We start from the raw sequence: 12,644 nt of genomic DNA on the forward strand, positions 1-12,644 counted from the left end.
TTCCTTCAATATTTATTTGAAAAAGAAATTCTCATAAATTATAACTCTACAATCTGAATAATTTGTATATCGTAGTCACACCATAACAATTACAATGTAAGATCTACATTTATCTTGATAATATCTCGCCATTGATTTGTGACTTCCCCCAAAATCCGGAAAAAGCATTTTAATTAATTCCTTGACTAGTTTGAAAACAAAATGGGAAAGTTGAAATAGCATCTATCTTCAGCCTCAACGATTTAGTCCGAAGTTCAATTGAATCTATGTTGCGAGGGTCTCTTATGAACGACTCCACAGTCTATTTTATGGTGAGAGCAGTCTTTTCATCTTTGTAGTTCACTCGACATTCTAATGTCTTTAGGAAAGAAAGTTAATTGACGCACACACAGAACCATTAACATTTCTGCAGACTACTTCATTAAAGCAGTTTGACTTGAGCTAGATCAATCTAAAATTCTTTAACATAGGGGATTGATCTAGATCTTTGGCATGGAACACACTCGTGTGTCAAATGATGTCACGCCGTAAGGGACATAACTCGTGAAGAGAAACCTACCGGTACATTGGTGTTATTAACTTATTACACGAGAAACTGGGTTTCAAAGAAAATATATCAAAATGTTGCTGAATCAACTTTTTTTCAACATAATGGCCGATGTGGTTTAAGAAAAAAATTAAATAAATACGAATAAACTACAATGTATTCTACATGTTTCATAAATATATAGCTTCTGTGTCTGTTAACGTTATGCATGCTTATGCAGGTCTGCCTGATTGTGATAAACTTCCATCATTAAATCTTACTGCAGTTTTAAAAGTTAAGATAAAAGATTTGATCATGATGAAGCCGAGTGCGATTACATTAAATGTATATATGACACTACACGAGACAAGTTGATCTTTTAGAGCAATCACTTCTTTCTTTATACGTACGTTCCTTCATGATGACAAATAGTTTTGCCAGTAACAGAAAAAAAAGTTTGGTCTGCACTCTTTAACTTTTATATTGCTTCATAATATCGCAGTAAAATATTATTAAGGACTACATTGCAGCAAAATACCTACCCAACGGGAGATCAGGTTTGTCAAACAGGGACCGCCCTGGAAGCGATTTAGCTATATTTTCAAACGCCCACTAAGCATAAATTATGATTTTTATGTTTTCTGGATTCCTCCCTCGGGATATATACCTATTTAGTGGAATGGCCCTTGCTCGATCATATCAAGAGTTAAAATCGGAAATCGATAATGACCACCAAACTTCATACTTGGAACAACATCTTTTATTCAATCTGGTTCTATGCAAGTGTGACCTTCCACAATAAATTTGTTGCACAACTACGTCCAAAATGGGCATTCATGCATTTCCAAAAATTTAACTGATACATACTTTTTGAAAAGTACCTAACAATTAGCAAGAATTATTATGGACGGACCAAGCCCCAGTTATGAAAGGAGATTAACATTATTAATCCCAGTCTAAAAACATACGCCAAATTGGAATTTATGTTCCAGAGAGTTAATATTACTATCACATGTAGGCAGTGTCAATATATGTCCAAAAGGTATATGAATTTCAGTCCTCGTCTTCATTTGGGTTGTATGGCAGCAAGTTGGAGAGAGTGACCTTCTTCAGTGTGGGACAGGAAACATGAAGAGTTTCATCAATGGATGGCCGAACACGAGTTCCATCAAGATTAAGGAGAACCAGACTGGGCATCTGGATACATTGTACGCCTGCAATAAACAAAGTTTGGAAATGTATACTGGGCAAGTAAGTTCAAATTCTCTTTTGAATCTAATTGCCACTTCGCATGCATAAAAATAAATTGCAGCAGACTGCTTATATGGTAAAATATTGAACGGTAATTGATCGTATAATTTCATCATTGGTTGATCAAAATGCACAAAAAAATAATTGCTTGAAACATACCACTGCTCAAACTGGATTTCAAGACAATCCTGGATATGCAACTGAAGTTAAACATCCACAAATTAAACAAAACCAGAGATCTGTGTACCTGTGCTTAGTGCTTTGATCCGGCCATTTTTAGAAGAGATGTTCCCCTTTTTGGACTGATTGGTGCTCATGCGAGGCATTCATATCATTTCCGCACAAAAACATTTTGAGCTACTGATTGATCAAGTCAACAAGAGGAAATTCTTGTAGGTTACTTGGTAAGTGACATATTGGGAGTTAGGTTGGAGTACTGATTGTTCACAAATGCTTAAGCCAACAGCTGGATATACACAGTACACAAGACTATCTCAAACTGGAATTGCTCCGAACTTGCATTGACCTACTTGCCTTTGACCTCTGTCACACCTGGTCAGCTTACTTTGACCTTACTTGCCTTTGACCTCTGTCATACCTGATCGGCTTACTTTGACCTACTTGCCTTTGACCTCTGTCACAACTGGTAAGCTAGCTTTGACTTTTTGACCTTTGTCACACCTGATCCGCTTACTTTGCCTTTGTCACCCCAAGTTAGCTCAGTTTAAACTCTGTCACACCAGTATGACTGACCTTGACCTACCTGGTCAGCTGAATTTAAACCTACCTCTCTCTGTCACACCTGTACGGCTGAGGTTGACTTTTGTTAAGTTGATACACCGGTTCAGAGTTCCTTCTTTAAGAAATTCGCTTGTTACACTGTAAGCAATAATAAAACTACAGTACACCTATCACTCAGGCAGAATCAACAGTACAAAAATAGCCTGTCAAAATAACAAAAAGTTTCTTTATAAACTCATGATTCTAAAAAGTCTGTTTCATTTAACAATCATCTACTGGTACTTCAATTTTTTATTATTATATAAATTCCATATTAAAATAGATGTGGGATTTAAGTGTTCTATACTTCATACAGTTTATCTGTCTTATCCAAAGCCTACATAGATACTCACCATGTGGATGAAAGACTTAGCTCCCGCAGACCTCCAAAACCTACAAGAGGCGATGAATATTTATTTTATATACTTTTTAGCAACAGACCTAAATGAAAAGTTTTTAAATGTGAAATGTTGATGTCATGGCCCATGGAAATTTAAAACCATAGTCGCTTTCCATGCATTTTTGTTGTAGGTGAGACAAAAATTCTGAATCAAAATGAAAATGCTGCTCGGTAACATACAACTACATATTATGATTATGAAATTTAAAGAATACAGATATACCTACTTTTTATCACAACAGCTCCTTGGTCCGATACATTGGTTTTGTCAAGGTATAAAACTTCAAGGTTTGTAAGTCCTGTCAAATGAATAAATACAAAAAATAAGATATGGCGTATATGTTATACATTGTATGTACATGTTACCAATAGATTGTACACTGCAAGCCAAACTATTTTCATGATTTCTTATTTCAGTACTTGATGTGCTGAAAATATTTCCTGAAATTATGACTGCTCATTTTAGATGATGTATTTTCTATTATGACAAATATCCTTGACACACTGTTTATTATGATGATCTGTTAAACTTTGCGAATGCCCTAAAACTTACATGCATCAAAATATACTTAGGACATCATTTTTAAAACTGCAATTGGCACAATCATTGAGAGTGCTTTCAGTGTGCAAAGAGACAATAGAAGATTTCAACTTATATAATAACATTTTAAAGAATTCTGATGTAGGTTTATATTAACTGCAATTCTTATCAATTCATTTATAACTTATTACCATTTCACATCTTGTATCTTTATATTTTCTTTTCTGGAATAGCCATGTGAAATATCAATCCAAACTTCAAAAAATATTTTACCCAGTATATTTCGTAAAAGCTAAAATACCTCAAAAACATGGTAACCTACCTTCTAAAAACATCATGCCTTGGTCTGTTACTTTCGTATTTGCAAGCAGTAACCTCCGCAGACTGAAATCAGGTTAGATTGTCTTGATCAGTGTATCGATAAGTTTATGAGTTAAGTAATTTCAGCATCGAAAACTCTAAAATAATCATTGTAGAAATAAATACTTAAAATTAAAAGTATCATTTTGACTAATTTGTTCAGCAAAGTGATGTAATTTACAAAATGGTTATTTTGTCGAAGGTCCAACTACATTATAGTTATAAATACAAAATGTACATGTATATAAATCTGGAATGTTACTACTAACAGTCTGTGGAGCGAGTTTGTTTACTTACCTAGAAATCCTTCCCACATGTGACATACCATCATCACCAATATTGATGTAATTTGTCAGGTCTAACGTTGTTAACTGAAAATCTATAATGAAAAGGAAATGGATACAAATGAATGGTCCATTTAAATTTCCAAATGTATTGAATTTCATTTGAAATAGATTACTGCATGCCATATATATTATCTTTTAATGGGATATTTATTGCTTTTCAGAGTGATACTGCAGTACTGACATTTTATTCATTTCCTATTACATTCCATATTACAAATTAGAAAAATATTGAAGAAACAACAGATTGAGTAGGATCTTGGCACCAACCACTATTGGTTCTATTATTCAAGACTTATCTAATCTCTACTTTTCCCTCTCTTCCTCTTAATAATCTGATAACAAGGAAAACCTTAATTCATATGAAGTCTAAGAAAGTTTCTGAGAAATTGAAATAAACCATTAAAGATAGCTAGGGACCAAATGGAATCTACATGATAGTACATGTGGATATTGAGAAATATCCTTCTTGTATTTCTCAAGAAATAGTGATAACAAACTTCAACTGCCAAAATCCAAGATGGCCACCTGTCGGCCATTTGTTTTCCTAATCAGACTCAAAATTTAATGGGCACAACTTGGAACAAAGGGAAACCTACATATGAAATATCCCTCCAGTACTTTTTTAAGAAATAGCAATAAAAACTTCAATGGTATAAAAATTCAAGATGGCCGACTATTGGCCAATTTGTTTACCCAATAAGACTCAAAATTGAATGGACACAACTTGGGACCAAGGGAATCTACTATCTACATATGAAAATATCATTCCAGTTCTTCTCAAGTAATGGTGAAACATAGATTGTTTACAGACAGCTAGATGACAGATGGAACACGGACCACAGAAGTAGGCCGATTTGAATAGTTCACCATCTTTGATGATGGTGAGCTAAAAAGATATCTTAACACATGTTCATGTGTGAAAGTGACCAGTTTCTTAAAACACTGAAATAGCGGTTTGTACAGAATTTAGTTTTGATACTGAAAACTTTCACCTATAATAAGGTTTAAGGCAATAGACATCTTACTTGTAATAAACGACATTCCTGTATCTGTTGTAGTTACACGGCTAGGTAAGTTTAGAGCATGTAGTCTTAAATCTGCAAACAAAAATACAAAAATAATTTATTTGTATTCAGAAACTTATGCCTTTCTGTTTAATTATTCATTCTTCCAAATTATATGTTAAAACTTGGTGTTCATCATGAGAAATTTTGTACATTTAATTTAATTGCTTCAATATGACTCATTCAAACAATGTCAGTACTTTGAATAATTTTAACATAACAGTAGTGGAGGTATTTTCTTTACTGCTGAATTTTCTATTCCAAACTGTTTTGTGCATAAAAAGACCATATTAATATTGGTACTTTTCTGCCAGAGTAGTTTTCCAGCCATAAAAAAACCAGGAAATTTGGATGATAAAGGGCGATTCCATTAAACTTTTTACCAATGAGAGGATTCCAGATTTGTCAAACAGGGACAACTAAAAGAAGTTTAAATATTTAATTCAAACAGAGCCATATTGTTAGAAAGATTTTGTAAATTGTTCACTACATGCATACTTTTATGTTTGTCTGGAAAATAATAATAACCACTTTGGACTAGCACCATTTTTTATCCGATATGTCTATTTTGAGACTTGAGTAAGAATTTCAATAAATTTGTTACCTTTGATATAGCGTAGGGCCTGATCCCCGTTAATGTTTTCTGTGTGGGAGATACCCAGACACTGGAGTGTCTTGCTGTGACAAACACACAACATGGAGTCTGTAACTATGGAAGTGTGGGCCACGTCCAATGTTTCTAACTGCTTTAGATCCTGTACCCCTGACAACCCACTTACCTGCAGAAACACAACATTCATTAAATGTTTTTCACACCTGAAGTAAAATTCAAATAAAGTAAACTGTGATGTATATGACAGGTTAATGGAAAAGGTGGGAAAGAGAGCTAGGTTTTTAGGAGATACCTTTCACACCTGTTCAGTTAAAGTTACACTGTCTAGGGCATTAAAACAGAATTACCTATTTTACTTCAGAAGTACATGGACATTTTTTGTCAGTTAATCCTACAGTTCTTTTTGGCTATGTAATCAAAATACTTATTGCAACAATATTGTATACCGCATACTTTCAGGTTGTGCAAGTCCAAAGGTTCATTTTAATGGTGTTAACCAAGTTTTTATTGATACTGTACTAAATTAATGATCATACTCTGTTGTTAGTACCTTTAAATGATAAAGTTGATCTAACAACCATACTGGGCTATTGCTAAACCAATACATGTCCCCAACCTGCCCCCACTAAATATAGTAACAGCTATTGACCTTGACCTTGACCCAAAAACCGTGAAACTTGAATTTGTCCGAGATATTATGGTCCTTTATCATTGCGTGAATTTCGATCAAAATCCCTGAAGGAATGAAACCGCTAGAGTGCTGACAATCTTTGGTGTTTATGTGCATATGTACCAGACTGATGGAGAAGAAAACTGTAAGCCCCCAGTTTCACCGGTAGTGGACTCATAATGTTCAATGTTGAATTAGATTCAATAAAATTCAAAACAATTCTATATGGAGAAAAATGGAATAGCTATATGATATACAATTCTAAAGACTATTTTATTATCAATCTTATTTTCAACACAAGTCTTACTAACATGAAAATGAAGTTTGATTTGTTACTTTCACTTAAAACCTTTTTAATCATGTAACAATTTTACCTGTGTATGTTCCAAATACAAACTCTTGAGGGCGGGTAAATCTGCAAAATATCAATATCAAGAGTTGTCATCAGACAACATAGCTCTCCAAGTGGGTTGAAATTCAAAATTAGTTCTTGAAAAGTAGGTTAAAGGTCACATAAGGTAAGCAGGTCCTCAAATGTAATACCAATAGAAAAAAGGTCTTGTTGCCAGCTTTATCTTGTATGGTGAACAAACTCTGGCCAAGGTTGAAGTTTTTTTTTAAAGTAGGTCAAAGGTCACTGTCGAGGTGATCAGGTCTGCAAATGTAGTACCAATGGAAAGGTCTTGTCATAAAGAACACTCATGTGAAATACCTCATTATTAATGATAATGCTTTATAAAAACTTTAGCCTAGCTGTCTTCAAACGACGACACCAGGGGTATAGCAATAGCTCCCCTGGACTCTGTCATGGCAAGTCAAAAACATTTAAGGGGGAAGTCATTTGGATGAAATAGTTACAAATCTGCAAAAAAGGTAATTGATAACAACTACATCTGCTGTATATATTCTACAGTTCTAAATATGACAACACAAATTTCATACTTGCCAAATTTTCACAATTTCCAATGAGTTGATTTCGCATATATTTTAAGTATATTTTAAAAATGATGAACTTAATTTTATTGTCATGTTGACAAAAAAAGTGAGCTGGGTCACAAAGATATAGTTGTACCCTATACTACTTTCCACACATATACACTTCATCAATAATTTTGAAAGTAAATCTCCAGGGGTTTATGAGTAAATTTGTACAGAAGTTATTAAGAGGTCATGTGAACTTTGACCTTGATCAAAGATTAAAGAAATCTAACTGGGTATATAATTTGATCTTGTGGGAGGGTTAGCAAATATGAAATACAAAATTATTAAATACATAATTATGTACAATGTAGTGTTGAATGATTTTTCTGTATTTTAAATGTTGGCTATGATCGATGTAAGGATGAAGAGAATTACCTTTCAGATATGGAAGTAGTTTCTCTGTGACCTGTGTTTTGTTGAGATTAAGATGTTGAAGGCATGACGGACAGGATGTAAGGTACTCGATCATACCCGAGTCTGTGACACCCGTCTCCTCTAGTGACAGTGCTGTCAGGCATTTAAACTCTGGAACAAAAATATGTTACATATCCTTAACACCAACTTAAAATAAAAACATAATGTGACATATTACAAACACTTATAGTCTAACTCTGTTGTGTTACATATCCTTGACACCAACCTGTAACAATACAGCATATTTAGCATACCATTTAAACACACTGAAAAGTTTAGTTCTACGACAAAAGAAGACATTGAAAAGAAAATTTGTTGAGAAAATGTTTTCAAAAGTTCTTTGCCCAAAAAGAACAGGAAACTGTCTTCAAGCACAAGTTATATTGTCCTAAGTCCACTTACCAGAAACAACAGCCAGACATTTGTTGGATATCTGCTTACAACTGCTCAAGTCTAGGTGTTTCAATTTTTTTAAGACTGTTGGGATAAAAAAGACCAATAATAATACTTATTCATTTTTAAATACTTTTAAATCAAATTATAGATTTTAATTGTAATTTTCTACCCAAGTTTCATGTAGATTGAAGTCTCTTCAAAAGTTTGCATGGACAAGTCCTTGAATGAAACACAACAAATATGATAGACTGATGGAATTTTATGATACCTCTACAGAATTTTCAGCATCATTTTTATTTCATTACACTATCTTTAAATGAGATTATAATTAGCAAGTTAACTGGCTTACCTATGAGGGGTTTGAGACCAGCATCTGTGATAAGGGTACATGATCGCAGACTGAGGTGTGCTAGATGGGTATGAAACCTAAAGAAGTCAGAGTGGTAAACAATTAGCAGAAATAGCACAATAAAATACTAGAAATAGCTTTAAACAGTGTGCATAATATTAATAGTAAAATTTATTTGAAACAGGAAATTTTTTGTTCATCTAAAACCAGTATTAAACTCTTATTTATTAAACATTGGAACTGGTCAAAAAACCGTTCCGTATACTACAAGAATTTAATTAACTCTCTGTCCTCGGACAAAAGGTTTGCTATCATATTGAAAGAGAAAACAAATGTTTTTTAAATGTTTAAATTAAAATTTTATTTTAAAGTATTTTTGCTGATAAAATACATTTATGATGAACTTAAAAACCTTTCATGAGCTCTCAAATAGGATACCAGATCATACAACCATACAAAGAATACTATTGGTAGACCTAAATCAGTCTGATTCAACACCAGTAAAACCTTTATATTACCTGACAGACATCAGTAGTTCGTTTGAGGTGTATGGGTAACAATCTAGGATTACCTTTCGGAGGTAACTGAAAAGTAAATGAAAAATATTATCAAAATTTGAAATGCCTCAAAATTTCCAGGTGAAAATTCGAAAATGCAACAATAAAATGAAACCTAATTTGTGTGAATAATGGCTGTACAATCTGATGACCTGTGTGACAACAAACTTGCTAGGTTGTCAGAATAGGACATTTTTATTCGGTCGTTTTCAATATAAGTCAGATTATTCAGGTTGTCAGAAAAAATAATTGTCGTTAAAATCAGGTTTCACTGTACCCGACACACTGACTTGGTCCCACATTGTCAGTAAAGCCAAGTTTCACTGTATTGCACATATTACACATAAGACTTTTTACATGAATATGTAATACATATAAGCTACATCATCTTTTTATTTTATACATCAAGGGACTTTTGGTGGGTCGAAATCAGCTTGTTGGTGTGAAAGTCTCGACCTGTTTATTAAGACCATTTCTGATGTCTCTCTTGAGTAGTCATTATAGACAGGTTTGACTGTATAAACATATTAAAGAGCTAATGGAGATCCTTTAAACTGTAGTCACTATATCTGCTAATCTACATTAAAGTTTGTAGTTTTGTGATAAAACTGCTTACTCGTAACATTTTGAAAAGCTGTCCAAACTGTTATTACTTTGCATTTTAGAACATTTAATCACTACTGGCAACAGTTTAACAGACCTTCTGAATCATTAAGGGGCGACAACTCTGACTTATCAAAACAGCTACTAAATAACTACACTTTACCAGGGGATGAAAGCGTTGAGTATCTTCGACGACAGTAGTTTGTTTTTGATGAGGTACTCTAAAAGTCTCTGAGCCAGATCCTCAGACAGACCCCCAAGGGAATGGAGATGGCTTCGTGGATCCTTGAGCCGTCTGGACACATGACACAAGCAGTTAGAGAAAAGTGGCTGTACAGTGAACAGGGCAGGAGACGCTGCCTCCCCCTGGTTTTCTGGTGGTGAAGGGGCTGCCACTGGTTGGGCATATCGCTCTCTTGCTTTCTGAGCTGTAATTAAACAAAACAGGCTGTACAACTTATACCCTTGATCAAGGAAATACCAATTACCATCAAGAAAAATTATTTTCACTTTTGCGGAGCAATTTGCTTAACCAAGTTTATGGATCTAAAATCTGACATAAGTTCAGATTGTCAGTCTTGGTTCTACAATATTGTAATCATAAAATGCTGATTATACTGTTAATTAAAGGAGGCTGTGATCCTTACATGCCTATCATACTGTTAATTAAAGGAGGCTGTGATCCTTACATGCCTATCATACTGTTAATTAAAGGAGACTGTGATCCTTACATGCCATTTCATACTGTTAATTAAAGGAGGCTGTGAGCCTTACATGCCATTTCATACTGTTAATTAAAGGAGGCTGTGATCCTTACATGCCATTTCATACTGTTAATTAAAGGAGGCTGTGATCCTTACATGCCTATCATACTGTTAATTAAAGGAGGCTGTGATCCTTACATGCCATTTCGCGTGCCGACTTGTTCTGGTTCTCTTCCTGATGAGGATGTCCCTCGGGGACTAGACGCTGCCCTACTCCCTGAAAAGCCTCATCAGCATGCATATGGGCACCTCCTCCAAAGCCCATCCCCAGGTCGTTACCTTCATAACACAATCATATGTATGTAATTTATGTATAAGCTTGAATACAGCTGCATCTACTTGTAGTCTCTTCTGTCAATTATTGTTCCACAGTACAGAGCACTTGATGGTAAGGTTAAATAGGCCTAACTTATATACCTGCCTTTCATAATCATGCAACTATTTTCTACTTTTGTGGTTCTTCCATAGATAATAGGAACCAAAATGAGAAGGGGTTAATTCAAATAGTGTTATATCATGAATGTTTAGATTTTCTTTATTCTTAGAGTCCCTAATTGGGTCAGATATTATAACCCTTAAGATTCAATGAGTAACTGAGCTCTATCAACTGTTCAGGTTCAAATGCCAATGAATAGGCGACAAGTATGACGTACCCCAGGGCAGGCCACCAGCACCTCCTCCACCTCCTCCAAAGCCATGACCAAACTGGCCAAGTCCCTGGACGACATCTGGTCCCTCATCACTGTCAGCATCTTCCTCTGGTTCAGCACCATCTTCTAAACCAATAATACACAGTAAATAATGACATCAAACAAATAATATAAATAGGGGAGATAACTTTATTAAGATTTTAATCTTGATAAAGTTTAAAATTAATCTGGAAAGAATTAACCAAAACTTATTTGGTTCAACACATACTGTTGCTGCATGCTCCCATCATTTTGGTGGTAAATATGCAAAACTGAAATGCCAAATGTTATCCAGGATATATCAGTGACATGGTCTCATGAGAGGAAAACTTTCAGTGTACAGACTAGAGGTCAATCAACACTAGTGACAATGTCATACAGTGAGGGCTATTCCAGTAAAATATCTACCTGACCCCAGGACTCCACAATAACTCACTTCTATACATGGTTGAATTACCTTCCTATTACTTCTATGTAATTTATTAAATGAATCCTATGCTTAACCAAACCTGGAGTCCTGGGACGGGGTAGATGTTTTACTGTAAAAGGACTATTTCAGTAAAATGTATACCCCATGGGAGGACTGCAGAAATAAAGCAATTTTATGCATGGAGTGTGTTGGAGTGAAGGCTTGTAAACTCTTTGATTTAAAGCACATTAATGGTGGCCTCTGTTAGACACATTTGGAGTCCCCCCCCCCCCCCCCCCCCCCCCCCCCCCCCTTGGTCAAGTATTTTACTGAATAGCTCTCAGCCACCACATCTGAAGGATAAAATCACTTATATACATTTTACTTAAATTCTTCGCATGTTAACTCAATACTTCTTTATAATAAAATGTTTCAGACTGATTTCATTTAATACACTAATTAGTTTGTATTGTACCTAAATTTGGCACAACTGGCTGATCATCGTCCTGTCCCAGAACATGACCTTGACCCCAGGATTGTGACGGCCCTGGCACAATGTCGGGCATGCCGAGTGGGTTCATGCCCACAATAGGTGGCATCTGTGGCATTCCAGCAGGCAGGTTTTGTGGCCCTCCAAAGCCACCTCCACTTCCCCCAACATCAACACCAAATGTCGGGGGTAACATTGGAGGTGGAGCCTGGCTCCCATGGGATCTTAGTCCTGTTGAACCTCCCTTTGCCCCTGGTGTGCCATAGGTCAAATTGCTGAATTTGTTAGATCCAGTTGCACTTTCAGATTCCTCTGTGTCCATTTCTGATGAGTCTGAAAAATTAAAATAAAAACAAAAAAAAAATATGTTAACAGGTTCCTGGCAGACTACAAGGTTTTCAGAGTTCTATAGCTTTCTTCCTCATTAAGACCTCCCCCTT

The 12,644-nt window shown here is 35.1% G+C and overlaps 1 protein-coding gene across 2 annotated transcripts in view; it reads right to left on the reverse strand.

Moving 5' to 3' along the window:
• The window catches only part of LOC117343973, a 27,515-nt gene continuing 14,871 nt past the window's right edge, over positions 1 to 12,644 (reverse strand). Inside the window, exons 8-24 of one of the 2 annotated variants that reach the window (XM_033906548.1) lie at positions 12,190 to 12,537; positions 11,270 to 11,389; positions 10,755 to 10,895; positions 10,016 to 10,280; positions 9,211 to 9,276; positions 8,693 to 8,769; positions 8,350 to 8,424; positions 7,909 to 8,058; positions 6,927 to 6,967; positions 5,874 to 6,048; positions 5,231 to 5,302; positions 4,156 to 4,237; positions 3,821 to 3,882; positions 3,185 to 3,256; positions 2,911 to 2,950; positions 2,565 to 2,656; positions 1 to 1,740 (exon numbers count right to left, since the gene is read on the reverse strand). In XM_033906548.1, the coding sequence (XP_033762439.1) occupies positions 1,580 to 1,740; positions 2,565 to 2,656; positions 2,911 to 2,950; positions 3,185 to 3,256; positions 3,821 to 3,882; positions 4,156 to 4,237; positions 5,231 to 5,302; positions 5,874 to 6,048; positions 6,927 to 6,967; positions 7,909 to 8,058; positions 8,350 to 8,424; positions 8,693 to 8,769; positions 9,211 to 9,276; positions 10,016 to 10,280; positions 10,755 to 10,895; positions 11,270 to 11,389; positions 12,190 to 12,537 (2,039 nt within the window). In that variant the 3' untranslated portion in view covers positions 1 to 1,579. Of the gene's footprint in view, positions 1,741 to 2,564; positions 2,657 to 2,910; positions 2,951 to 3,184; positions 3,257 to 3,820; positions 3,883 to 4,155; positions 4,238 to 5,230; positions 5,303 to 5,873; positions 6,049 to 6,926; positions 6,968 to 7,908; positions 8,059 to 8,349; positions 8,425 to 8,692; positions 8,770 to 9,210; positions 9,277 to 10,015; positions 10,281 to 10,754; positions 10,896 to 11,269; positions 11,393 to 12,189; positions 12,538 to 12,644 lie in introns of both variants that reach the window. The other variant, XM_033906547.1, reaches the window with a different exon arrangement.

The sequence above is a fragment of the Pecten maximus genome, chromosome 15 (genome assembly GCF_902652985.1).
Source record: "Pecten maximus chromosome 15, xPecMax1.1, whole genome shotgun sequence".
Taxonomy (NCBI): Eukaryota; Metazoa; Mollusca; class Bivalvia; order Pectinida; family Pectinidae; genus Pecten; species Pecten maximus.